Raw genomic sequence first — 26,097 nt, 5'->3', positions numbered from 1 at the left:
AACAATTCAAGTTGATCTTCATATTAAATTGTGTCTGGAGACCAAATTTTACAATTTTTACAATTTTTTATTATTTTTTTGGAATTCTTTAAATTTATCATATTTCAGAAAATCATGGACCGTTAAAAATGATAAAAATGAATAATTAAAATTAACTTAGAATTCACCATTTTTTGACCGCTTGACTTTATACTAAATGAACTAAAAAAATTATAAATTTGACATGCAAACACATCAATAACAAATTATATTAGTTTTGACGGTTTAGATTCGTCGTTTGAAGTTTATATGATGGATTTTTTAGACAATAGTATGGGATGTTATCCATAGAATATTATCCTATCTATTTGGTGCTTTATATGTATATGTTTAATTATACTTGTAATAGGGGCTAGGTTCTATATATCTACTAGTCATTTATAAGAGAATAAAACAACATGCAATATAGACCAACAAATATAAAACCAGCCAAGCGAGCTAATATAGACAAATATAGACATGAACAACAAGCAAGAAAATATAGACTCAAATAAAGTGATTGTATTTGTATCATATAACTTGTAGTTACGCCAACATCGTTGTCCCACCAATATAATCATACGCAACATCACAGTTTAAAACAGTGTTGTAAAAAAAGTCCGTGTAGGTTGATTAATCGGCCGATTAGTTGTTGATGATGACCAAACTGTTATGAACTTTCCCTACTAATCGAACAATTATTTCTGAATATAACTGATTATTTCCAATTAATCGTTTGACGGTACCTTATCCGACAATTAATTGCATATCGTTATTTACAACACTGATTTAAATTAACATCATAGAGAGAACCCATGTGTGTGTGTAGCGCCAAAAGTATACCCTCCCCTCGTGTATAATTATATCCCAAAACCAGCGAAGTTTTCTAAAATAATCCCACTGGTTGTACGTATGACCAACAACCAGTACCAGTTTACTGAGAATCGTCAACTGAACATATCATATTTTTATAATATAGGAGCAAGTGGTCAATATTTTTATTACAATAGACGTGGTCCTGATCCAACTAATCAATAAACATCAACATCAATTCATATTTTATATAATATTTTGAGGTGTTTGACTTCAATTAATTGTGATCTTTCACCTTAATTTGTTCAATTTTTTTGGAGCACTCTATTAACTGGTTACTTTTTCTATTAATACTCTTAACTGCTCCTTACTATGGCACATTTATTGTTTAATTAATTATAGCTGTTTCCATTACAATTGCTTAGGTGAACAAAATCCAGAAAAATGTGAAATACCAAAATAAATAAATTAGTCATTAAGAAGCTCGACTTCAACTGGAGTTTATAACATTAAAAAAATGAGTTAAATACTTTCCTTGCTAAAATAAGGGAGAAAAAAAATCCATCCAACCACTCATATTATTAATTCAACAACCTCAACTATAAAGTGCTTAAAATAACTCAATGCATGTCCACTAAAAAACAATAGGAAGCGTCTAATTGTCAACAGTTTTTTGTCCACCATTTGTCCACAGCTTTAACTTGCACGAATACTGTAAAATTACTTCTACATTCTGTATAATTATACAATATATCACATAAAATATATCAGTTAATCACAAAACATCCAGCAACTATTTGAAGTGGTCCCGTGATAGTTAGAAATATCATGCAACGAGAAAAGAAATGTACTTTCAAACTGTACTTTTGGAAATTGCAGTTATAGGAAGTTATTGGCAGTTAGAGTTAGTTATTAGCGGTTATTAGCGGTTATTAACAGTTAGAGTTAGTTATTAGTGTCTGCACTGGATTGAATCTTGTATACTGTAAAATTGAATCTTGTATACAGTAAAATTTTCGATTGAATCTTGTATACTGTAAAATTTTCAATTGAATCTTGGATACTCTAAAATTTTCAAATAATACTGTAAATTTTCAGTTGAATCTTGTATATAAAATTTCTAAATCTAAATCATAAAATAATACCATGTATACTATAAGATAAAATGTAAAAAATACTACATTTCAGCTTAAACTACAACCTGCAAAGAATCATGTATACTGTAAAATTTCAAAATATAAATCATAAAATAATACCATGTATACTGTAAAATTTCTAAATCTATACATACATCCATCATCTGTTCACCACAAACAAAATCTGTTCACTGGGTTGAATCTTGTATACAGTAAAATTGAATCTTGTATACTGTAAAACTACAAAGTGAATACTGTAAAATAACCCGATTATCCTCCAGACCGTTCTTCTCTGAGCAAGTTAATGTCGTTGTCAAGGGCCCCTTCGTCCCTCTCTTCCTCTTGCTCCATTGTCGACCGAGTTAGCATCGATTCTTCATTGATTCTTCATATTCGATCTTGCAATGGTGTTTTAGAGGCAGAAGTAAAGGTCGATGTGATGATTTGATGATCGGAAGAGAGATTTCGGAAAGAGCAGAAAGTATATTTCTGTCGAGATCATATCTGGATGCAAAAGATACAGGGCAAAAGCTAGTGTATAAACGGGGCGAGATCATATTTGAATCCATAAGAATGGTGAGAGAAGAGAACGGGGAGAGAGATTAGAAGAGAAAATTTGTAAAAAGAAATTACTGGTGAAGAAGGAAGGTTTGTTTAAGAAAATCGTTAGAAGAAGGTGGGGACCGACAGTTAGAACGGGAGTTGGATAAGGTTGTGGACAAATGGTGGACAAAACCCAGTAGACAGAAACCTTTTTCTCAAAACAATAAAGGTGATAGGTTTGAAACATTAAATATACTAATAATCTGAGGAGAAAATTTTATGAAAGACCTTCAGCGAGCATATAAAAAGGGAAGAATATTTTCATCCTCAATTACCATTTACACTCATATTCGGCAATCAGCGTGCATAAATATCTCTATTCTTATATATTATATACTAAGCACATACGTACATAGATGTCCCAAATGCTTTAATTATAAGATGAAATTTCAGATTGAATATTAATTCTCTGATTAAATATTTTGATTTTATACATTCATTTTATGTTTTTTATTTATATGCAAAGATCTAAATTTATTTAGAAACATGCTCTTGACATTCAATCATCTTTCTGAATTGTCATGATTTCTTATTATTTTTGAAATATCATTTAAGTAACTTTTGAATTGACAGATAGTTGATTGGTCATATCTTAATTTATTTGAGATTTATATATGTTATTTATGTGTAGATGTCATTTTATATATCATTTAAAAAATGTTATTTGTTATTTAGTATAAATTTTATGTGAAAATATATCATTTTGTATGAGTTTTTTTTGTTCTTATATAATATGTTTTCGTTGCAACAGACGGGCGCGATACTAGTAATATTTTATTAATTGTAAAATTTAAAAATTCCAATAAAAATTGGCAACTTAGTGCAAGCACCTAGATGAATATGGTTAATAATTATTCTCTATTAGTCTGTTTTTTTTTTTTTAAACAAAGAATTAACAAAAAAACACAACTAAAAATAAGAGCTGATGACTAGATTAAGGCTTAATATAGGCGTCTAATTGTGGACCCAACCCAAACAAACTGAATTTAATAAAAATATAAATGTGCAACTTTCGAGGCCCACCTTCCAAGTATTCAGTTTAAATCCACCTTTTAAAATATTCAGTTCTAATTCTTTTTTTAACAAATATGTTATATCTTTAAACATTTAGGTTATTAATTTTAATACTGTGTTAATTACTTCTAACATATAATCATAAAAAAAATTATCCCATAACTGTATCTGATCGATGATGATGATGATAAAAAATGATCATATGAATGTTCGTCATTGCAATTTTGTATCATTATTAGAATATATATATTAAAAAATAACTATATATTTACAAAAACAATATTTTACTTGGGGTAACCCATTCAATGTTAAAAGTAATTAACAAGTCATGTTTATTTATATATTATTATATATTAAAATTAAATAACTTATTATTAAAGTAATTATAATTAAATACTTACGTATACAGTATATCTGTTAAAAAATATATAATATATAAAACAAATCCAGAAGAATATACTTCCTCTAGAATCATTTTAGCAAAATTACAAATAATAACAATACAATTATACAGGGATCAGTCTCTCACCTTATCTCCTTTCTCTCTCTCCATCTCTCTTCCCACCACAAAAATGGTGCTCTCTCTATTTCTCACCTCTCCATCCCTTCCCCCTCTCAAACCAACTCCTCCCTTCCATCTGCACCCTCTCCGCATCTCTCTTCCTCTCCGACAACGGGGCCCACCACCACCTTCTTACAAAGTAACCATAGAGCACGAGGGGTCAACTCGCATACTCGACGTGGACCCGGAGGAGTCGATACTGGAAAGAGCGTTAGACGAAGGCATGTCGGTTCCTCATGACTGTAAGCTCGGCGTGTGCATGACGTGCCCGGCCCGGCTCGTCAGTGGCGTTGTAGACCAGAGTGATGGTATGCTGAGTGATGACGTGGTAGACCAAGGCTATGCTCTCCTGTGTGCCTCTTATCCAAGGTCGGATTGCCATATTCAAGTCATACCTGAAGAGGAGCTGCTCTCTCTCCAGTTGGCTACTGCCAATGATTGATTCCTGACCATCTTATCTGTTTACAGAGATCGATCAACGGTCGTGATTAGTCCAATTTGATTTGGTTTTGGTTCTCTATGTCCAGTTTTTGAGGGTTGATTTAGTGAGTTTCTAAATAGTTAACTTTAGTCTCTATTTTGAGATTTTGCATCTGATTAAACGATTAGTAATGGTTGTATAGTTAGTTGTCTTCTCTCTTTATATCATCAGACGGTCAGGCATCGATTATATGATCAGAGATGCTCATGATGCGGTTAGAACTCAAATGAGCGTCTGATTGAACTCAACAAAAATAATTCTTCAGATGTTGATTGTTTGATCCGTGTTAAAATTCATGCGTGTCTAATTTAGATTCATGACACGATTTATAATTTCAATTTTCTTAATGAATCTCATTACGAAACAAACAATTCAGATTAAACATCATCGGACCGGATTTATTGAGATCAGAATCAGACCAAATCTGATGCCCATTGAAGACCTCTATCAGAAAGGCACACTGATTAACCCTTTTCTCAGTATGCTTTGCCGCAGCCTTCACTGTGCGCATCAGCCACATGCCCTTCTCCTTCGTTCTCAGTGGCATTCAGTCTCTTTTTCGGCATTATCCCTGGTCACTGCTGGTGAGATGTGTTGATTCTGAAACCATGTATTGTTCTAAAACCTGAATGTAGCAAAAAGTAAATTAAGGTAGGTTGATGGTACAATACATACTGAAGCAAACATATATCCATCAGCTGGTTGCCGGTCGAGGCAGTCATGACATGTCGATCTACTCCTGTCTATTTCAGTGCCTCTAACATCCATGCCATGATTGTGTTGCTTGATGCCATCACATAAGCAGGTACGCATCACCCGGCTGAATGTGCCAGACGGATGGTTGCCACCAGGCTTCTGTTATTGGTTCATGAAGCCTAGTAATGCTAATAGATCACACAACAGACCAGTGTAGCCAGCCTGGGTTTCGAAAATTAACTCTGCCTACCCGCTCTGGAGCAATGTATAAAAGGTGGTGTTTCTTCACAAAAAAACAGAAAAACAAAAAAAAATAAAGTTAGGGTACAACAAATAGCAAGCAGTGCTATTTCTCAGCGTATCTTCACCGTACGGACACGCGAACACTTTTTATTACATCTGCTAGCAATCTATTGGTCAACTACGTTATATTAAGAAGAGAGAGATTTGCTTAATTTTTAATTTTTTTTGGTTGGATAGAAACAAAATAAGACAATTCAAATAATCGTCTACGAAAATTTATGTTGCAATTCATCAAACAAGAAATAGCAGATGCTCTCATGAAATTGGATACTGGGTTTTATACTTATATATTACAATATGGCTTCCTTCTTATTTTCTCAGTTAACATTACTTAACAAGAGTATAATATTATTTAACTTAATCACATGATCATTCACTACCACTCACAAAACTATGTTCTATATAAAATGCAGACAGGAAATGTATTTTTCTAAGACACATCCCTGCTCATTACTTCAAGCCCATTGCCTGCACCAAAATTGAATAAATCAATGAATGAACCAATTAGTGAAGGTATTTAAATTATTAACTAATTATAGAGCACCCCTACACACCATACCAGTCTGGATTATAGAGGTTGGCTCTAAGATTTGTGCCAGATTAAAAAGAACTATTGGGTATGTACAGGTGCCAAATTGGCACATAACACACCTGGTACCGTACCAATAACTAGCTGGTTAAGAAGAACACGTACCATCAGGATCAAAGAAGAACAGTTGCTTCGTCTTACCATTAGGCTGGGACTTTTGAAATGTCTCAATTCCCTTCTCCTATAAATGCCACAAAGTTTTGTAAACACAAACGAATGAAAATCAGTGGAAATAAATTTCTGGCATAATATCAAAAGGGTATTTGTTTTGCAAATAATCCATGAAGTTTTCATGCCTGTTTGAGACACTCAAATTTTAGTTTCCGAGAGAGAGAAGAAAATATTGTTATAAGAAAAAGGATAATCTCCAACAGTATATTCAATTTAATATTTAATTATCAACAGAATATTTATTTAATTATCAGATGCTTAACACAAGACTATGAATTATGTTTCCTACTCTTCTAAACTTCTTGTTTAACATCTGCCACTGAAAGAGGTATACTGACAATCAGATTACTTCATCAAATAAAAACTATAGAACAATACAAATCTTAATCCAAGGATTTCATGTGTTTTGTTCTTTCTATTGTTCCATATTGCAGTCTGGAAAACTAAAATTATATCAGAAAACACTGTTAGTGCTCCTCTTATCAGTTACCTTTAGTTTTTGAACAACAGAATCAAAATTGGAGACAGAGAACGACACGTGGTGGCCCCTTGGCAGCTGCTTCGGATCCCTCACTGACGCAGAGGCTGCATATGGGCCCACTGGTAGCTTTGACTGCGGGTCCCGCTGGATGATGTGCATACTTAGAGAAGGAGACACACGAAGCCAGATTACTTCAAAATCCCCAAAGTTTGGGGATTCGATCTGCTCAAACCCTAACACCTGTTAACAGGGAAGGCATTATTTACTAATACCAGCTCAAAAGAAGTTCAAATTATAAGTGGAAAGAAGAAATGGGCCACTACCTCTTGGTAGAAAGAGGCGAGGCGCTTGACATCGGAGGATTCGCGCGCGATGTGGTTCAGCTGGACGCCTTCCGCCGTCGCCATCACCGGAGAGGATAGGATGAACCGATGAAGTGAGAAAGAATGGAATTTCTATCTATTTCTATCGAGAAAATAGCAGAGCAGCAAGATATAGAAGTGTGCTGGATGTACAGTGGTGCAACACGTGGCAGGTTTTTACTTTCCCATTTCTTCGTTTCACAGGTTTTCTGTTTCAAACTCTCTACAACTGATCACTATCAAGTCTCTGACAGGTGTATGTATTGCACATCAAATCAACTCTTTAGTAACTCGTAACAATCTTAGTCATAGAAACTTGGTAGCAGAGAATTTAGATTATTCTATTTGGGTCGAATACAGCATTGTATGGAACATTTGAGAGCCCAAAGCCTGGTTTTAACCCTACAGAAACCTAAAGCCCAAAACCCACACGATTTTGTGTTTGTTAACATAGGCCCATATGGTCAGCCCAATTCATGCAATAAAATGGAATTTTACAAAGCAGGCCCAAATTGAGTCCCACATCTCTGAAGTAGCTCAAATTTTGATTTTACATTTTTATTGTCCGATCTGAATCCCGACCATTCCGACGGTCCAGATCTAAGCTCAAAATGTGAGGTACCTAATAATAAGGATGGCCCAAAGTTCTCTTCGATCCAATACGGCTTCCAAATATATCTTTTTGTGTGGCCTCTGCTACTCTGCTACTTTCAAGTTCCAACTTTCCAAGAAAGAGAAACAAGAACTTGAAGTCTAGAATGCAAAGTGGCCTCCCACTCCACATTTTCTTCCTTCCTTCTTCTCCTCCTTCCTCTCCAGTCTAGATCTCACATCTCTTTTTTTGCTTTCACATTTCGAACCTCTTACAATGGGTCGGCCTCCTCGGCCCCCCAATTCCTCGATCGATCCGATCGAAGAAGAGGAAACTACTGTAGACACCACCACCACCTCCTCTCCTCCTCCTCCTCCTTCCGCCCCCTCTCGGCCTCTCTCCGCTGCACAATCTGCTCTCTCATGCATGATCCTCTCCGAGATCGCTTCAGTGGTTGCTATCATGCGGCGTCACCTCCGTCACCATCCCCGTGACTCAGACCCGTTCCAGGACCCGCCTTTACTGCTGTCGTTTAAGTCTCTACGGCGTCTCCTCTTCTCCCCCTCCGCCTCTACCGGACTCACCTCCTCACTCCTCCTCCGTCCCTTTCTCGACACTATCCGCTCTGAAGAAACTGGCGCTGCTGTCACTGCCGCTGCTCTCTCCGCTGTCTACAATATCCTCACCTTTGATGGACCTGTTGATGTGGGCCCCGCTCTTTCTGAAGTCGTTGATGCTGTCACCACCTGCCGCTTCGAGGTGCTATTATCCTCACTTTTCATTTTCTTGATTTTTATTTTTAGTTTTCAGGCCTTATTCTAAGCAACAGGCTAGGGTTTTTGGTTGATTGAGTTTCCGGTGCATTATTCCAAGACAAACCATTGATTCAATGTTAGAAATATGGAATTATACAAAGGAATAACAGGAACTTGTTATTCCGATTCCAACCATTGATCTTTGTTGAGATTTGCACATGAAAAAATTTCTTCGTTGAGATTTGCGCATGGAAAGTTTTGAATGGTTGGGATTGGAATAACAGCTTTTTGTTATTCCTTTAGAATGGAATTTGTGAAAGTACTATTTTGGGAATATAATATGAGTGCATATAAATGATCCTATGAAAGAAAAGCACATCACTTTTATTTGTTGTGAAATTTGAATACCCTGAAATAATTAGTAATAGATAAAAGGCTTTTCAAATCGCTCATTTACCTCAGGTTAATTAAAGTTATTTTAGTGCACATTCATTGTTGTACTTGCTTACATGAAGGCATGCTCTGGAGTATTAAAATGCACGGTTCAGATGCAATTCTTGATATCTTTTTTTTTACGAGGGGGTTGTGCATAAGAATGCTTGATATTACTCTTCAAGTCTTAAGGCTCTCATGTAACATATGCTCTACTCTGATTTTAGGCCTTTATATGAATATTTCTTGGTACCAACAGGTGGTTGATCAGTCGTCAGAAGAGGCAGTACTGATGAAGATACTGCAGGTGTTGTTAGAGTGTGTGAAGGGGGGTCGAGACGGGTCAGTTGGGTTAGATGATCACCATGTTTGCACTGCAGTTAATACGTGCTTTAGAGTGGTGCACCAGGCAGGTGGAAAGAGTGAACTCTTGCAACGGTTTTCTAGAAATGCAATGCAAGAGCTCGTCAGACGGGTTTTCGGGAGGTTGCCACTTGTTGGGTTGGACCCCACAACTGATGCAAGTTCCACGAAGCAAGAGGTACTTAAATAATTGCCTAAGTAGGGTTAGTATGCCCCATTCATGCCTCACATCTATCTCCATTTTCAAAGGTTAAACAGTCGATCCAAACCACTCAACATGTTTCACATCCTTATCTCCATTTTGTTAGATAGGTACAAAATTATTGTTTTTGAGAAGATTGTGGACCACTTCACTTCTCCAAACCTGCCTTTAATTAATATCTCAAAAGTTGAAGTAAAAGTTGTGTTAGGTTACCTAGTCTGTCGATTATACTCTTTGGAATTTGATCTAGGTTACATTTTTATATGGAATTGCTGCTGAGCTACACCCGGATGCTGGTGTGTTCCATTATTAAATTTGACCAGCTTGTGTTAGGTAAATTATAATATTCCATCTGATAGATGCTGGTATAATGCGCTTGGCATTATATAACATAGTAGGTCGTATCTTATCTGTAGGTGGGAACAGTTGACAAGGATCAGCCTTTTGGGGTCAAACAAATGGAAAACGGAACTGCTATCGGCTCTGGTACAGGTGTACCTGACGAGACCGTACCAGGTACAGAAGCCCCAACTGGAACCATTGCCACCCCAACTATAGAGCCTTATGGGGTCCCTTGCATGGTAGAAATTTTCCACTTCCTCTGTTCTCTCCTAAATGTGGTTGAACAAGTTGGCGTAAACCCTGGTACAAATACTGTTGCATTCGACGAAGATGTGCCGTTATTCGCGCTTCGGTTAATCAACATAGCCATTGAATTGGGGGGCCCATCAATTAAAGATCATCCGAAACTTTTATCCTTGGTTCAAGATGAGCTGTTCAGAAACCTAATGCAATTCGGGCTTTCAATGAGCCCGCTAATCCTCTCCATGGTTTGTTCGATTATTCTCAACCTTTACCAGAATCTGCGTACTGAGTTAAAAATGCAATTGGAAGCGTTTTTCTCATGCATTATAGTTAGACTTGCGCAAAGCAAGTTTGGAGCAACATACCAACAGCAGGAGGTGGCAATGGAAGCGTTGGTTGATTTTTGCCGTCAGAGAACATTCATGGTAGAGATGTACGCAAATTTCGACTGTGATATAACGTGCCGTAACGTGTTTGAGGAATTGTCAAATTTACTATCTAGAAGTGCCTTTCCTCTAAACTCACCACTCTCCTCCATGCATGTACTTGCCTTAGAGGGGTTGATTGCAGTGGTGCAAGGGATGTCAGATCGGCTGGGAAGTGGGCCCCTGCCAGAACAGGCACCAGTTCAACTTACTGAGTATGCCCCCTTTTGGACTGTAAAATGTGAAAGCTATGCTGACCCAGGGTACTGGGTAAAATTTGTTCGTCAGAGGAAGTACATAAAAAGAAGGCTCATGATTGGTGCTGATCACTTCAACCGTGACCCCAAGAAAGGGTTGGAATTTCTTCAAGGGACCCACTTACTACCTGAAAAGCTTGACCCACAAAGTGTTGCATGTTTCTTCCGTTATACAGCTGGGTTAGACAAAAACCTAGTTGGTGATTTTCTAGGGAACCATGATGAATTTTGTGTGCAAGTACTTCGTGAGTTTGCATGGACATTTGATTTTGAAGGGATGAACTTAGATACAGCCTTGAGGCTTTTCTTAGAAACCTTTCGTTTACCAGGTGAGTCACAAAAGATCCAGAGAGTTCTTGAAGCATTCTCTGAACGGTACTTTGAGCAATCTCCACATATACTAGCAAACAAAGATGCCGCTTTGCTTCTCTCCTACTCTCTAATCATGCTTAACACCGATCAACATAATGTTCAAGTGAAGAAAAAAATGACCGAGGAGGATTTCATTCGAAACAACCGGCACATAAATGGTGGCAGTGACCTACCACGTGACTATCTCACTGAGTTATATCACTCTATATGTCGTAACGAGATAAAAACAATACCTGAACAAGGATTTGGCGGTGGGTTCTTTGAAATGTCACCGAGCCGGTGGGTTGACCTAATGCGCCGGTCAAAGACAACCCCACCATACATAGTATGTGGATCCTGGCCCCACCTTGACCGTGACATGTTTGCTGTAATGTCGGGCCCCGCAATTGCAGCAGTTGCTGTTGTTTTCGACCATGCCGAGAATGCTGAGGTACTCTCGATTTGCACAGATGGGTTCTTGGGCATTGCCAAAATTTCTGCATTTCACCATTTAGAGGATGTTTTGGATGATTTGGTAGTGTCATTATGTAAATTTACGACCTTGTTGACTGCCTCAGCTATGGCCGATGAACCTGTTACGGCCTTTGGAGATGACCTCAAGGCCAGGCTTGCTACTGAGGCACTTTTCCTGATTGCAACCCGGTACGGTGATTTTGTGCGTACCGGTTGGAGGAATATCTTGGATTGCATATTGAGGTTGCATAAGCTGGGGCTTCTCCCGGCACGAGTGGCGAGTGATGCAGCTGACGATGCTGAGCTGGCACCAGAGGTAGTGCAGGGGAAGCCTCTCCCAAGCTCTCTGTCAGCAAATAATATGCAGGTAGTAAATTCTTGCATTTTTTAGAAATTTCTTTCTATCATATTTCTTTTGTTTTAGTTAATTTTTTGTTAGAATGAAATAATAAAGTCATTTTATTTTTAACTTGAGATCTATTTTTCTGCATTGGCATTTAGTCATTTACATTTGCAAGACAATGATTAACTGATCCACATCTGACTGAATTCATATACCCTGAGATATCTCAAACTTTGAGTTGAGCTGTGAAAATCTGGACTGTTCAAATCCTTTCTGCACGAATCTCAAAGCATAATAGTTTGGTCTGGCTTTAGATAAACTGAAAATTTGAGATATCTCAGATGATACGGACTCCATCTGACCTAGGCTGTGCAGTTTGTATAAACAAAAAAGTTATTTTTGGTGAAATGTCTTTCTATCATATTTCTTTTGTTTTAGTTAATTTTGGAATGAGATTATAAGTATTTTTTTTTCCAAAACCATCATGACCCTCCCCCAAAATAAATAAAATATAAGATCCAGTTCTTAACAGATAAGTCAACAACTGTGGCTCTGGTAAAGTGGAGTATGTACACATATATCTATATGTAGAACTGATATGGCTACATAATTAATGAAAATGTTGTTATTTATATTAACACAAATCAACTATCTATAGGTCATGGGGACCCCACGCAGGTCGTCAGGCTTAATGGGCAGGTTCAGCCAGCTTCTATCTCTTGATACTGAGGAACCCCGGTCCCAACCAACAGAGCAACAGCTGGCAGCGCACCAGCGCACGCTACAAACAATCCAGAAGTGCCGCATCGACAGCATCTTCACTGAAAGCAAGTTCCTCCATGCCGATTCCCTTCTCCAGCTTGCACGTGCACTCATCTGGGCTGCGGGCCGCCCCCAAAAGATGGCTAATTCAACCGATGATGAAGACACAGCGGTATTCTGCTTAGAACTGCTCATCGCCATAACCTTAAACAACCGTGACCGCATTGTTCTTCTATGGCAAGGTGTATATGAACACATATCAAACATCGTGCAGTCAACTGTATTGCCTTGTGCTTTAGTTGAGAAGGCTGTTTTCGGGCTGTTACGTATATGTCAGAGGCTGTTACCATATAAAGAGAATTTAGCGGATGAATTGTTGAGGTCGCTTCAATTGGTGGCAAAACTCGATGCACGTGTAGCAGACGCGTATTGTGAGGGTATTGCAGTTGAAGTATCACGGCTGGTTCATGCCAATGCCAACCACATAAGATCTCAAGCAGGGTGGCGTGCTGTGATGGTTTTGTTGTCTATGACTGCACGGCATCAAGAGGCAAGTGACCACGGGTTTGACGGGTTGAAATTTATCATGATGGATGGGGAACATATCACACCAGCTAATTATGCCTTGTGTGTAGAAGCTTCTAGATTGTTCGCTGAGTCACGGGTTGAAGTAGACCGATCAGTGCGGGCACTTGATTTGTTAGCTGGGTCAGTTACATGTCTTGCCAAGTGGTCAAAAGACGCCAAAGAGGCAGGAGGAGACGAAGGGGACAAAATGGCAGAAGCAGTACGAGAAATGTGGCTGAGACTTGCTCAATCACTTAGAAAAACATGCCTCGATCCACGTGACGAGGTAAGAAACCATGCCCTTTCGTGTTTACAAAAAACCCTAATCGGGTCTGATACAGTGTGCCTCATGTCAGCCTCTTGGTTACAAGCATTTGACCTAGTGGTATTTGCAACCCTAGATGACTTGCTCGAAAACGCCTCACAGAAAGATTACCGAAACATGGAAACATCACTAGTAATCGCTGTAAGACTCCTCTCAAAAGTTTACTTACATTTACTTCCCGAATTATTCGGTTTAAGTAGTTTCTGTAAGTTATGGCTCGGAGTTCTTAGTCGATTGGAGAAGTGCATAAAGGCAAAGATCCGAGGCAAACGGAGCGAGAAATTACAAGAGGTTATAACCGATCTGTTGAGAAATATTTTAGTAGTGATGAAGGATAAAGGCATATTAGCAAAGAGAAGTACAATTGGTGGGGATAGCTTGTGGGACCTGACATGGTTGCATGTGAATAATATATCGGGTTCGTTACAGAGTGAGGTGTTCCCAGGTCAGGAGTTTGACCCGGATTCACGACGGAGAGACTTGGGTGCACCGGTTGAAAATCATGAGTGATTGATTCTAGGGTTTTTTCTTATCATATTGCATTCGTTTCTAACTGGTAATATGAGGTCAATTTTAAATGATCTTGCTGAGATGCTGTTGTTATATTTCTCATCTGCCATTTTTTTTTTTTTGGTTTGTGATTTTAAGTAGATTTAGATTTAGATTTGTGTGTATATGCACGAACGAATTATTCATCAGTACAGCGATTTTCTCTGATCCGTGATGGTTCAATGTTGCGTGATTTATTTGCATTTTGTTCTCAACCTGAAATATTTCTCATAGATTTTATCCAATAAACCACATAATTTTGTCATGTGTTGTTTTTGCAACTGTTTGGTTTATGACACATTTTGATGAGTTAAGAAAATAATTTTGCAACCCTTGAGTTCATTATTAATTAAAGAAAAGGTCATATCAGCAGTACAGAAAATGTAATAGTCAGTTGCTTGCCAGAAATTATTGTCCTGAAAATCGAATTTTAAACTAATTTTCTTTTCACTTCAGAAAGCGTGCAATTACGCAAATTTTTATTCATAGAACTAAAAACTCAGAATTGCTGTTTTCAAACCCCCCCTCCAAAAAAAAAAAAAAGAGATGATTTTATGCTGATACGTACTTGTTTTTTGTTTGTTTCAAATCGAACGTTCTTTTGAAGCAAATTTATGATTCTTTTTCAATAATGGCATGAATAAATAAATTGGTGCAGTTGCAATCTCCATTTCTCCCTAAAACTAAGAACGAAAAAAGCTAAAGGGATGAAATGTAAGGAGCTCTTTAAGATTCGTGTTTCTTGTGAAACGAACGGTAGCTGTTGGGCTTTGGCCTAGGAATCCATGGTTCTATTAAGCCCTGGTATTTTCTTTCTATGGTCTACCAACCTGCGCCTTCCCCTCCGAAACCACGAAAACCCTAGAAAACTTTTCCCACGCAATGGATTCCATTGATCGTAAACTATTGAGAAAAGGTAAGCGTTTCTTGACCACTGTGGACTCCTCTCTCTCTCTCTTAAGCTTCAATTAGAGCCCCATTTTCACTATATTTGATAAGATTATAGAAATTGAATTAAGTTTCTACAATTTTGGTTTACTTAGTCTTTTACATCTCTTGACCTTTGAATTTATTGGCTTGATTGAATGTAATTTTCATTTCACTCTTTTGTTTTTATTGCTTATAATGTGTTTGTTAAAATGCCTAAAAGAAATGTTTGAGACATATTGCATGATCCCATCAACTTTCCTACTGATTCTTACTAATTTTTATACAAATCATGTTGGGTACCTTGGAATTCATCCTGTTAGAACTCTCATGTGGAGATACTGGTAAGAACAAGCAAAGAAATTGGAGCTTGTCAACTGTCAAGTATAACAATGGATTATTTTTGACATGCAGGAGAGAATAACAAAGAGATCGACAAAGAGAATGATTCTAATAGAGCGGCATGGAATGAACCACAAAGGGTATTCTTGGTATCACTTTTAATAGAGTTCTCGACACGTGAGCACCGCACAGATAACGGGTGGACCCGAATAGCATGGGCTGAGATGTCTAACCGATTTGCAGAGAGATTTCCTGGTTCTAATTTTACTATAGGTCAAATAAAGGAACAGGAGCGAACCCTAAAGAAGAGACTCAGGTCACTTCAAAGGGTTCTAAGTATGAGCGGAGTCAGATGGAACGATGATTTGAAACGAATTAATTTTGAAAATGTTGATGTGGAATTAGCTTTGATGAATGATAAAGAGGTGCGGCAATGGCATGGAAAGTCGTTTCCTTACTACAATGATCTTTTGGAGTTATACAAAGGTACTGATTTATATGTCTAACAATGGCTTTCTACGGCATAGATTTTCCGATTTTTTAATTTGTACCAAAAAAATGTAATAAAATTAAAGATATACCATCATTATCGTCATAGATAATGGTTTCATTTTCAATAATTTGTACCACTCATACGTACTTTATTGAATAGAAGCTCTATAATTTGATCAATTTTACTTCTGTATATGGTTTAGTAACTTCAAAATTCATTTAGTGGTACAATGGTACTGATTTTAGTACAAATTACAAAGGTACTAATCAATTTTACTACAAATGTACTGATTTTAAAGTGAGGCTACGTACTATGCATAGCGCATATTGGTTCGGTACTATGGATTAATATTTCATTTTCAAATTCTGAACAATAGATTTGAACTGTTCAAGATGAACTACGGTATTATGCATAACTAACATAAATGATGGCATTTTTGCCCCTTTTATGATGCCAATTCAGGTTCTGTTGCTACTGATGCACGTCGAAACAAAAGTAAAAAACAAGTAAGAAATAAGGAAAAAAATGAACTGGAATTGAAATCTCTTTCCCCAACAATTCCCCATACAGGCATGTCACAATGCATCGACACAGATAACGACACAGATAGTGAACCTTTTATCAATCCAATAAAAGAACCGATTATCTGTTCAAAGCCCGAAGATCTTCCCTCAACACAAGTGCCACCTTGCACTCAACCAGAGACCTCTTCTCTTGAGCGATTCTATAGCGAGTTAAGAAATATGAAAAAGAGAAAAGCTATTGACAAATGTGCTGACTGTGCTGAGAGATTCTCAATTAATGCTGCAATGGTTGCATTCCAAGAATTGGAAGGTTTCGACATAGTTGATTTGTATGTTGCCAGTAAAATGTTTATGGCTGATGCAGGAGTACGAGAGGCGTTTCTTTCTTGTAAGGAAAAAAATAGATCAGGGTGGATTGTGCTAATGATTGATCAGTATAAGGCGAAGCAAAACAAGTAGTATCATTTTGTCTGATGATATGCTGGCGTGTAGATATTGTAGTGTTTTAGTAAGGAAACAGATTGTTAGGTTCATGCTTAGTTTGAATGAATGCAAAATGTTTGTCACAGGTAATGTACATGGTTGTTGTTGAGGCTATGGTACTATGCATAACACAAATTGGTTTGTACCATGGATCAATATCTTTGTTTTCAAATCTCAAATAGTCGATCTCAACCATTCAATATGATCTCTATAGGAAAATATACTTGCAAACTAAATTTTACATTTTTTAGAATTTTTTTAGTATATTTTAGATAGGTAGAAAAATTCCTACTTTTGAATGATCTAGAATTTGTAAATCAAGTGATTTTCTACCTATCTAAAAGATAGTAAAAAAATTTACAAAAATCTAAAATTTGATCTACATGCACATTTTCATATGAATATCATGTTAAATAAATTAGATCAATTGTTTAATTGAGCTTTAAAAACATAAATATTGTTCAATAGTACGGATCAATATGTGCTATGCATAGTACCATAGCTTCACTCCTTTTTCTTTATTGCATTTCACTGAAATTATTTCAGCTTATTGTTTCTTTGTTTGTTATAATTGTTCTGCATTGTTTCTGCCCGTTCGGCATATCTATGGAAAAGTGAAACGGAAAATTTATGGAATAGTTAAAAAGTGAAAAGAATAGACTTCTATTCCATACTATTCATTTTGTGTTTGGAAAGCTTGAAGTAACAAAAAGAGTGGAATTGAACTTATTCAAACAAAAGAGAATGATTTGACTTCAGATTTCACTTCCACTTTTACTTATCATCTTTTACATAATTGCATAATCCTCCTAAACAATCCCTTTTCCTTTGCTCTTATCCATGATTAGTTTCTTCTGTTCCAGATTTAGTGCAAGCAAAATTTCTACAGTATGTTCATAGTTATTTTTTTGCATATTTCTACATATTTGTATACTTATAATTAAAGAAATTGTTTGAAAAATTTAATGCCCATATAAACTTTCTTTTCGCTTGAGAATTTGATGCCCCTATCGGGTGCTAAAGCAAAAATATTGATCAGCAATTGAGATTATTTATTTTCCTGAATTGTTGATGCAAGAAAGAAATTTCACCCATTAAATGGGCAAAAAAAAATAAAGATTCAAATTTTTTGACAAGTGACATTTTATCAAGTCTAAGGTGTCAATCTCTTATTGAAATAACAATCAAGATTTGAATTTCTCAAAATGCTCAAGCAAGCTATTTTTGTGTGCCTCAATCTCAGCAAAATCAGAAGAATGTGAGATGGAACTAACAATTGAAACTGCTCCTGCTCGGTGCAAAAATCCAGCAGCTTCATCTGAAAAAATTACCAATAAGAAATTACAAGCATTTATAATTACAATGCGAGTGAGGCTACGTACCAATACTATGCATAGCACGAGTTGGCTTGTACTACAGATCAATATTTTCGTGTTTTGTCGATCTGAACAGTTCAAAATGATTTTCATATTAAAATATACCTGCAAGCTAAATTTTATATTTTTTATAATTTTTGTACTGTTTTTTTGGATAAATAGAAAATCGCTACTATTGAATGGTCTAAAATCTTCTACCTATCTAAAAAAATAGTAAAAAGTTTCTAAAACAATGTAAAATTTGATCTACAAATACATTTTCATATGGTGATCATTTTGAACGGTTCAAATCGACTATTTGGACTTTGAAAATGAAGGTATTGATTCTTAGTTCGGACCAATATGCGCTATGTTTAGTTCTCAATAAAACTTAAATACAGAAGCACAATACAAATCAATTTACTTCACATCGGGACAAGGAACAAAGGGTTCTAGATGATATACTTGACAAAAATGTAGGGGTATACATGGAAATTTATATGTTTTGTAGGGCAACACATTAAAACATGATATTTCTCATCTTCATGGGGAATCATGTTGTCGTGTTTGGATGGTTCAGAATAGCACTATTCTTGGGTCAGCACTAACCCAGAATCATTATTCCGTGTTTGAACACGTTTCCCAATGCAATCTCTCTCTTGGGTTAGCGCCTATTCTATTATTCCAACAAAATATTGGGTTAGTGATCTTGGGTTAGCTGCTAACCCGACTATTCCGCCTATTCATCCAAACACACCCGACGAAAAATACACGGGAATACCTGATTTTGAAAGAGCAACGAGAGCGTTTAGGGTTTCTTTGCGTGTGTTATCATCTGTGGCACTCTTCAGTGCATTTAGTAGCTCCGTTGCACCTCCCATTTCAACAACCTTCATTCTTCTTTCATCTACAATATATCATATATTGCTTTACATGCTATTGGTTAATTTGTTTTTTTATTACTTTTATTCACATTCTTGTTGTTAGCAAAAAAATTGAATTGAATTTCATCTTTATAATAGTTCTTCTCCATTCCAAATTTTCTCAATAGTAGTTTGGGGGTAGGGATCCCCTAAAGCAACTCAAATTTTGAGTTTGGATCTGGACCGTCTGATCAGAATACAGAGCAATCCTATCCGAGGTGGAATGCATGGGGCCACTTTAATTTTATGCCAAAGCAGATTGGACACTTGGCAAGTGCTGGTACTGGCATGTACCAATTAAAACTACATTCTTTGTGAAAAAAAAATTGCATACCATCTACAGCATAACGAGCTAATCTTGAAGCACCCGTTCTCTTAAACCAGGGGTCTCTGACACGCAAAAGTGATATTGATTGCTGAAGCAGAGTTTCTCCTGAATAATTTGTCACATATGCAAAATTACATTTCATATTCAACATATCACACCTCTACAAGTTAGGCATTTAATATTCACCATAATTGTTGGAGATGCAATACATAGTCAAAGAATTGTTATTGGAATTGAGACAATATACAATTTTTTTTTACTATTTTTTATGTAGAAAATCACTGTTTTTCACATGATTTTGGACGATTGAAAAACAGTGATTTTGTACCTATCTAAAAAAATAGTAAAGAATTCTAAAAAATGAAAAATTTGATCTCCAAACACATTTCCATATGGAGATCATGTTGAACGGTTCGGATCGTGTATTTAGACTTCATAAACGGCACGAAAGGCTTAGCCCAACTCTTGTTAATGCAATATCTCTTTAGGCTATTAGGTATTATATGTAACTTTCTCAAAATTGATTACTGGTAGTTTACTGGTAATTTTTAATTGAAAAGAGAGAACTGTTACTGTTACCCATGTAAGGAAAGAACTGAAAGGCAGCAAAACCAGCAGTTGCTATGAAAATAGATTTCAGCAACCATCCTGCTTTCTTCTCGACCTCTTCCTCCAGTGCTATTTCATATGGTATATCAAATTAAAATTCTACAATCAGAGTTTTTATAATCATCAATCTCAAAAAATAAACAAAAATTGAACTGAGAATTACCTTCTTCTTTGACTGATGATGATAACCTACGCACGAAATCTGTACTTGTCTGAAATCAATAAAGTTCCACATTTTTGTATCTCAAAGAAGAAGAGAAAGAAAGCAATAGAGAGAGGGATAGAGAGGTACAATCTGGCGGCGGCAGTAGAAAAGAGGGAGAGAGGAGTGTCGTGGCAAGATCTCGATCGACGATGCAGCATCGCACGATGGAAAGAGGTTAGGCGCGCGTCTGACGGAGGAGAGCGTTCGTTGAAGATAGCGTACGGAGCTTGACGAAGCTCTAGCCATGGCGATGGCGAGATTTGACTGTCAAAGAAATGAGAGAGATCGAGAGAAGGAATATCACACTTTAGGCCCATTTTAGGCCCATTTAGAGAGAAATATCACACTTTCAGACCTTGACTCCAATTTCAGCCCAATTAAGGCTCCAGCTTGAAATATACACACACCGGTATTAGCTGGAAATTTGAAGGGGTAAAGATTTTAACAGAGTAGCTTTAGCTTTACGCAGCGCATGAACCATATGGAGTACTGTTTTAATTCTTTACTCTGTGTGCTGCATGAAGTTAAAACTACTCTGTTGAAATCATTACCCCTTTTTAACCTGTCTATATGACAATATTGTTGTTTTGCTATAACAAGGACACAAGGGCAAATTTTTAAAATAAAATTAAAATATCGGTTGTTAAAATAATGAAAAGATTAACTTGAATATATGTTGATGTAATTTGAAAATTGTTTGGCCATTGATCAAGAGATAATAAAACTGAATCATTATTTTTTTTTAAAAGAAAATTCTTCAATGGATGATTAATTAATTGATTTTCACATTGCATCTATATATATATATAATATATCTAAACTATAGAGATAATATTTATAATTTAATTTTTTATTTTTATTATTATTTTATTGGTTATCACAGTTGTTATGTAAGCATAATTAACCCTATCTAGTTAACTAATGAACTTATATATGTAGTTTGAATTTAGCAAAGTGTTTACGCAATTTGAGCTGAACAAAGGAGAGCTAGTTTATTTATGCAATAAGATATTAAATGAATATCGACCGAATATTAAACTAATATGAATATAATTAAGGTATTTCACAAAAAGAAACATACATACATTATATGTATATTCATAAAAATGAACTATATTTACTAACAAAAATTAATTACTATACTTATTATCATCTTATTAGTCAAAATATGAAAAGAAAAGTATAAATCTTATTTAAATATAAAATATGAAAAGGGCAAATGAGTTATTAATTAGAACTATAAATAATTGAACTTGTAATAATATTTTATATTATACTTAAAAACCCAAACTAAAATTATATTCGAGCCTCTTAAATGGAAATTAATCTGCATATTCAAAAAATTTAGATCCAAATAATTATCCATATTTGTATCAATAAAATATATTGTTGGCTTGTTCCATAATCTACTTGTCTATTTGACTAGATTGGCATAACATATATTTATTGAATTTAACAATTTCCTTGAGTTGAGATATGTGCAGGTTCATAAGATTTAGAATTGCAATAAGACTGTTGAGGCTCTTTCCTCTGTCCTTGAGATAACTGACTGCACCATTCTTCCAATGAAGGCTGAGACTTCAAAATCAACATCTACTCATTATAAGCTTTCCAAAAAGTGGTCATATGTCGAAATCGGATATATACTCAAGTGCCAAGATATGCCTGTTTGAAGAGTGCTGAAGTTCCACAATAGTTGATGACCGTAATAATGGTCCAGTGACCGTTACAACGGTCGTTACAACGGTCAATTATATCGGCGTGTGATGGTTTAAATCGATTGTAACCGTCACTTGACGTTAGGATTTCCAGAGACTGACTGTTGCAACGGTTCCGGACCGTCATAACGGTTTAATTCCAGCAGCCTGCACACCTTTTGTATTTTGGCCACCGTTTGGTCATACGAACTCTGATTTGAGTTAATCAAATCTTGAAATTTTCAGGAGACCGAGATCTACAACTTCTATGTATAAACTTTGTTCAAAATATGAACGGATGTGGATCACTATAGGCCATGAAAGACAGACGTCAGATATAGTAACGTCTATAAATCTAGATTTGCTTTTCTCCCTTTATATAGAAGCAAATACTAGGTTTCTTGATAGTTGCTCTAGCCGAAAAACTTTATCTTCTCAATTCAAAAGAAAGCCACCATGGTTGTTAGATCTTGAAACTTCAATACTCATTCAACAACCGAAGATCTTCTCCGCCATACTCAAACAACTTCAAGAATTCGAGTGATTTATGAGAGATCTTTATTTACTACAAACACTAGAGCCTTTATTGCTTGCTTCTTCTCCTTTGAGCCTTTGTTGCTCGCCTTGTTATCTTGAGCCTTTAGTGCTCCTTAAGCCATTTGTGTGCTCAGGCCGTGTGACTTCCCATAAGCTTTGTAAGGGCTTACCGGTTCTACCTTGTACTTCCTTTCTCATTGGGTAAAGAAAGGCCCGTCATCTCGAAGGTCGCGGATCCCGGAGACATAAGCGTTAGTGCCGAACTCCGTAAACAACTCTCATGTTAAGTGTCTCTAAACTCTAGTATTTACTTTATTATTTTATATTTTATTTTAGAACCAAGTTATTTGAGTTTCTGCCGAAAATAACTTATAAACACGCCAGATAATTTAATTTAGATTAAAATTTATGAAAGACCCTATTCAACCCCCCCCCCCCCCCCCCCTCCCTCTAGGTGTCTTTGGGACCAACACACACACACATAATATATATATATATATATATTCATATTTGAGGAGGGTTCAAATGCCTCCATTTTTTGTGCCTCCATCATACTTCTATTTTTTAAAACTTTAATAATTCAAAATTTAAAACTTAAAAGTTAAAATAAATCGTTGGATGTGATATATACATCATTTTATCTATGCACATATAAAAAATTATGACATTTCAATTTTATTTTGGTTGTCATCAAGAGCTTGTAAAAAATATACTAATGTTGATGATTTATAGACATTGATTTTTAACTTATTTATTCACATAAAAACAAAATTGAAATGTAATATTTTTTTATGAGCACATAAAGAAAATAACATAGATCACATCTAGCTAGCAGTTTTATTTTGAATCTTTAGTTTTAAATTTTTAGTTATTAAAGTTTAAAAAAATGAAGGCATGATAGAGACACAAAAAAATGAAGGCATTAATTTGAACCCTTCTCATCCATATTATATATATATATATATTCATCAAATATCCGGATACAGATTGATACGAACAGATAACATCTGATATATTTGCAACCCTAGATTGCTGGTGACATTAAACACTAATTAATGCTAAGAAGACTACACCATTACCAGATGATCCTACTATAATAATTTAATTTATTTTCATGTGAGTTGGGAGCTATTTGCTGCTCCAGAATATATATCTAGGGCACCTAACCTACATATTGCCTAGGCTATTATGTAGGTATACTTTTGTTACTAGATGATTCTTCCATCTGTTAATTAAGATGATTCTTCAATCTGTTAAATATGATATAATTAATAAGTATCAACCAAAAGGACAAAATCAATCTATCTCAAAAGATATGAAAATTGATTTATTTATTTAAATTAAAGCCAGATCAATAAGCCTATGCAGCCGGCATAATTAATAGCTCTTTTTTTCCACATTATTATATTGATAATACTCTATACATTGCAATGGTTTTAAAAAAAAAATAACAACAAAAAACAACAAAAACAAAGAGAAACAATTAAGAAATTCAATAAACACTAGCAATATTCTAATCCTAATACTAATTAAATAGCAATAATTATTTCAGAAACCATTGATCAATTTAATATGACGAGAGCGACGATTCGTTTCCGACTTGCGAGTTGCCCGTTGATCGACCAAACCTCTTTGAAGACGAGCCAACGTCGCTAGATCGCCGCCTCAACATCTGGCGCATTTCATCGGCCACACGCATAGACGGATTCACTTTAATTTTTTGACAGAATGACTTGTGGGCCCCGACGGCCTCCTCGATGCCTTGTCCGTTCTTCTTCACTTTGGTCATTTCATCGTGCACCGCCTCGGAGCACAAGCCGCAAAGCCACATGCCGTTGAAGTTCGACTTGACACTTGCTATGTAGTCTTGTGTGCAATCTTCTCTAAGCCCACAACATTCACACTTGACTTGTTCTATCTCCATTGCAAAGAATTTTGTTGCTTTGTTGTGTTAAGAAGTGTCTGGTTGAAGGTTTGAGAGGGTTGAAGGGGTTATTTATTTGGGGGGAGAGAGAAATAGGTCATTAGAAGTGATCATGCTCTGTCATTCTTCTAATTGCAAAATTTATAGAATTTTCAATATTATTTATTAATCTATAAATTTATCATTTTTGGTTATCATTTAGAATAATATCTTCATTATTATTTATGTTCTTTTTTTTTCCTTACAATTTTTTATGTGTTATTGAAAAGTGGTTTTCTTTTTTGTAAAATTGATTAACAAAATAGGAATAAATGATAGAAGAAATATAAATAAATTAACAAAAAAATATATGAAACAATTTTAAAAAATAATTAGCAATTAATAATTTAGTACTAACCAACCAATAGAATCTCAGAACTTGCAATTAGTGTAAATAACAGAGGAGATGTAGGAGTTAGATATTGAACCAGTTAGTTGAGGGGCCTCAATTGCTGGCCTTTAGATAGCATTAAATTCTGGAGCCAAATTAAATAAAAACAGGAAATTTATGGCTTCTAGTGGGGTTTGGTTGCATATTTTCAGATTTGTATCATTCCAACACACCTAAATGCCATTTGTCATATTCTCACTTCCTTAGCAGTTGCATATTATATTTTTAGTTAATTAATTATATTGTCATGTTCTCATTTCTTTAGCATTGAAAGAAATGAGAATTGTTTGGTTGTATTTTTATTGTTATTTTATACCTCAACATAATGTTTATTATTTATTAATTATAAAGTCTAAAGAGTCATTGAAATGTTTTTTAATATTATCTTTCTAATTATTTACTAAATACTTTAATTTAGCTGATTACAATAGCTGTTATATGATACAGTAAATCAAATGCTGCCCCCATTTATTACACATTGTAATGTGAAGGATTTGATTAATTGGCTTTTTGAATTTCTTTTTGTATTGATATTAATTTAAATATATTGCTGACAAGTTACAAATTTTCATTCAAACCCTGCTTGGATTTTTACTTCAATGTGAATAAAAAAAAAATATGAAAACGTTACTTTTACTTTTTGACATTTTTTTGGGTGCCACTTGTTACTGTCCCAAATACAAAAAATAATTCACATAGTACCATTTTTTTAATTTCTGACTAAAAACATAGGATTTGGAAAGAAAAGAAAAGAAAAAAATAAAAATAATATATATATTCCTGAATATACTATCCAAATTTCTATTAAATTTGATGCTCAATCTATCTAAATTATGGTGGATGTATGCATAACCTATTAACTAAATTTGTTGGTATTAAATTTAGAGGGTCTGTTTTGTAAAAATTCGCAATTATATATTATTTATCTTTATATAAAGTACAAAATTCATTTTCAATATATATTTCATGCTTTTCCTAAAGATCTCTGAAGATCTGATTAGAGATACTATAATATTCTGTAATCTTATCACCTAGCTAGCTAGGTCATTGGTCTAAGAAAAACAAAATTATGAGATCTTGATCTTCTAAAGCACTATAATTGTGATTCA

The 26,097-nt window shown here is 35.3% G+C and overlaps 6 protein-coding genes across 6 annotated transcripts; 3 read left to right on the top strand and 3 right to left on the bottom strand.

Annotated features, from left to right (window-relative positions):
• The first annotated feature begins 4,056 nt into the window (after positions 1-4,056).
• Positions 4,057-4,794, top strand: FDC1 (2Fe-2S ferredoxin-like superfamily protein). The gene has a single exon (XM_078293771.1). It carries the CDS (start codon positions 4,157-4,159, stop codon positions 4,586-4,588), a length of 432 nt encoding a protein of 143 aa, XP_078149897.1. The 5' UTR covers positions 4,057-4,156; the 3' UTR covers positions 4,589-4,794.
• A 1,123-nt stretch (positions 4,795-5,917) lies between these two features.
• On the bottom strand, positions 5,918-7,354 carry LOC144545181 (Lactoylglutathione lyase / glyoxalase I family protein). The gene is made up of 4 exons (XM_078293772.1): positions 7,191-7,354; positions 6,877-7,107; positions 6,321-6,396; positions 5,918-6,094 (listed from the first exon to the last, which is right to left on the bottom strand). Exons 1-4 carry the CDS (start codon positions 7,272-7,274, stop codon positions 6,057-6,059), a joined length of 429 nt encoding a protein of 142 aa, XP_078149898.1. The 5' UTR covers positions 7,275-7,354; the 3' UTR covers positions 5,918-6,056.
• A 597-nt stretch (positions 7,355-7,951) lies between these two features.
• On the top strand, positions 7,952-14,381 carry GN (sec7 domain-containing protein). Its single transcript, XM_078293453.1, has 4 exons — positions 7,952-8,580; positions 9,268-9,549; positions 9,990-12,032; positions 12,667-14,381. Exons 1-4 carry the CDS (start codon positions 8,098-8,100, stop codon positions 14,170-14,172), a joined length of 4,314 nt encoding a protein of 1,437 aa, XP_078149579.1. The 5' UTR covers positions 7,952-8,097; the 3' UTR covers positions 14,173-14,381.
• A 610-nt stretch (positions 14,382-14,991) lies between these two features.
• On the top strand, positions 14,992-17,095 carry LOC144544908 (uncharacterized). The gene is made up of 3 exons (XM_078293455.1): positions 14,992-15,127; positions 15,553-15,966; positions 16,436-17,095. Exons 1-3 carry the CDS (start codon positions 15,094-15,096, stop codon positions 16,954-16,956), a joined length of 969 nt encoding a protein of 322 aa, XP_078149581.1. The 5' UTR covers positions 14,992-15,093; the 3' UTR covers positions 16,957-17,095.
• Positions 17,096-18,011: 916 nt separating this feature from the next.
• Positions 18,012-20,674, bottom strand: LOC144544909 (ARM repeat superfamily protein). Its single transcript, XM_078293456.1, has 6 exons — positions 20,488-20,674; positions 20,359-20,407; positions 20,166-20,264; positions 19,593-19,691; positions 19,117-19,242; positions 18,012-18,298 (listed from the first exon to the last, which is right to left on the bottom strand). Exons 1-6 carry the CDS (start codon positions 20,644-20,646, stop codon positions 18,165-18,167), a joined length of 666 nt encoding a protein of 221 aa, XP_078149582.1. The 5' UTR covers positions 20,647-20,674; the 3' UTR covers positions 18,012-18,164.
• A 3,163-nt stretch (positions 20,675-23,837) lies between these two features.
• Positions 23,838-24,629, bottom strand: LOC144545224 (uncharacterized). Its single transcript, XM_078293811.1, has one exon. The coding sequence runs from the start codon at positions 24,556-24,558 to the stop codon at positions 24,202-24,204; it is 357 nt and encodes a 118-aa protein (XP_078149937.1). The 5' UTR covers positions 24,559-24,629; the 3' UTR covers positions 23,838-24,201.
• Between the last annotated feature and the right edge of the window lie 1,468 nt (positions 24,630-26,097).

Source organism: Carex rostrata, chromosome 27, assembly GCF_964058835.1.
Source record: "Carex rostrata chromosome 27, lpCarRost1.2, whole genome shotgun sequence".
Lineage (NCBI taxonomy): Eukaryota > Viridiplantae > Streptophyta > Magnoliopsida > Poales > Cyperaceae > Carex > Carex rostrata.
Note: the sequence above shows the minus strand (reverse complement) of the source record. Positions and strands in the feature narration are given on the sequence as shown.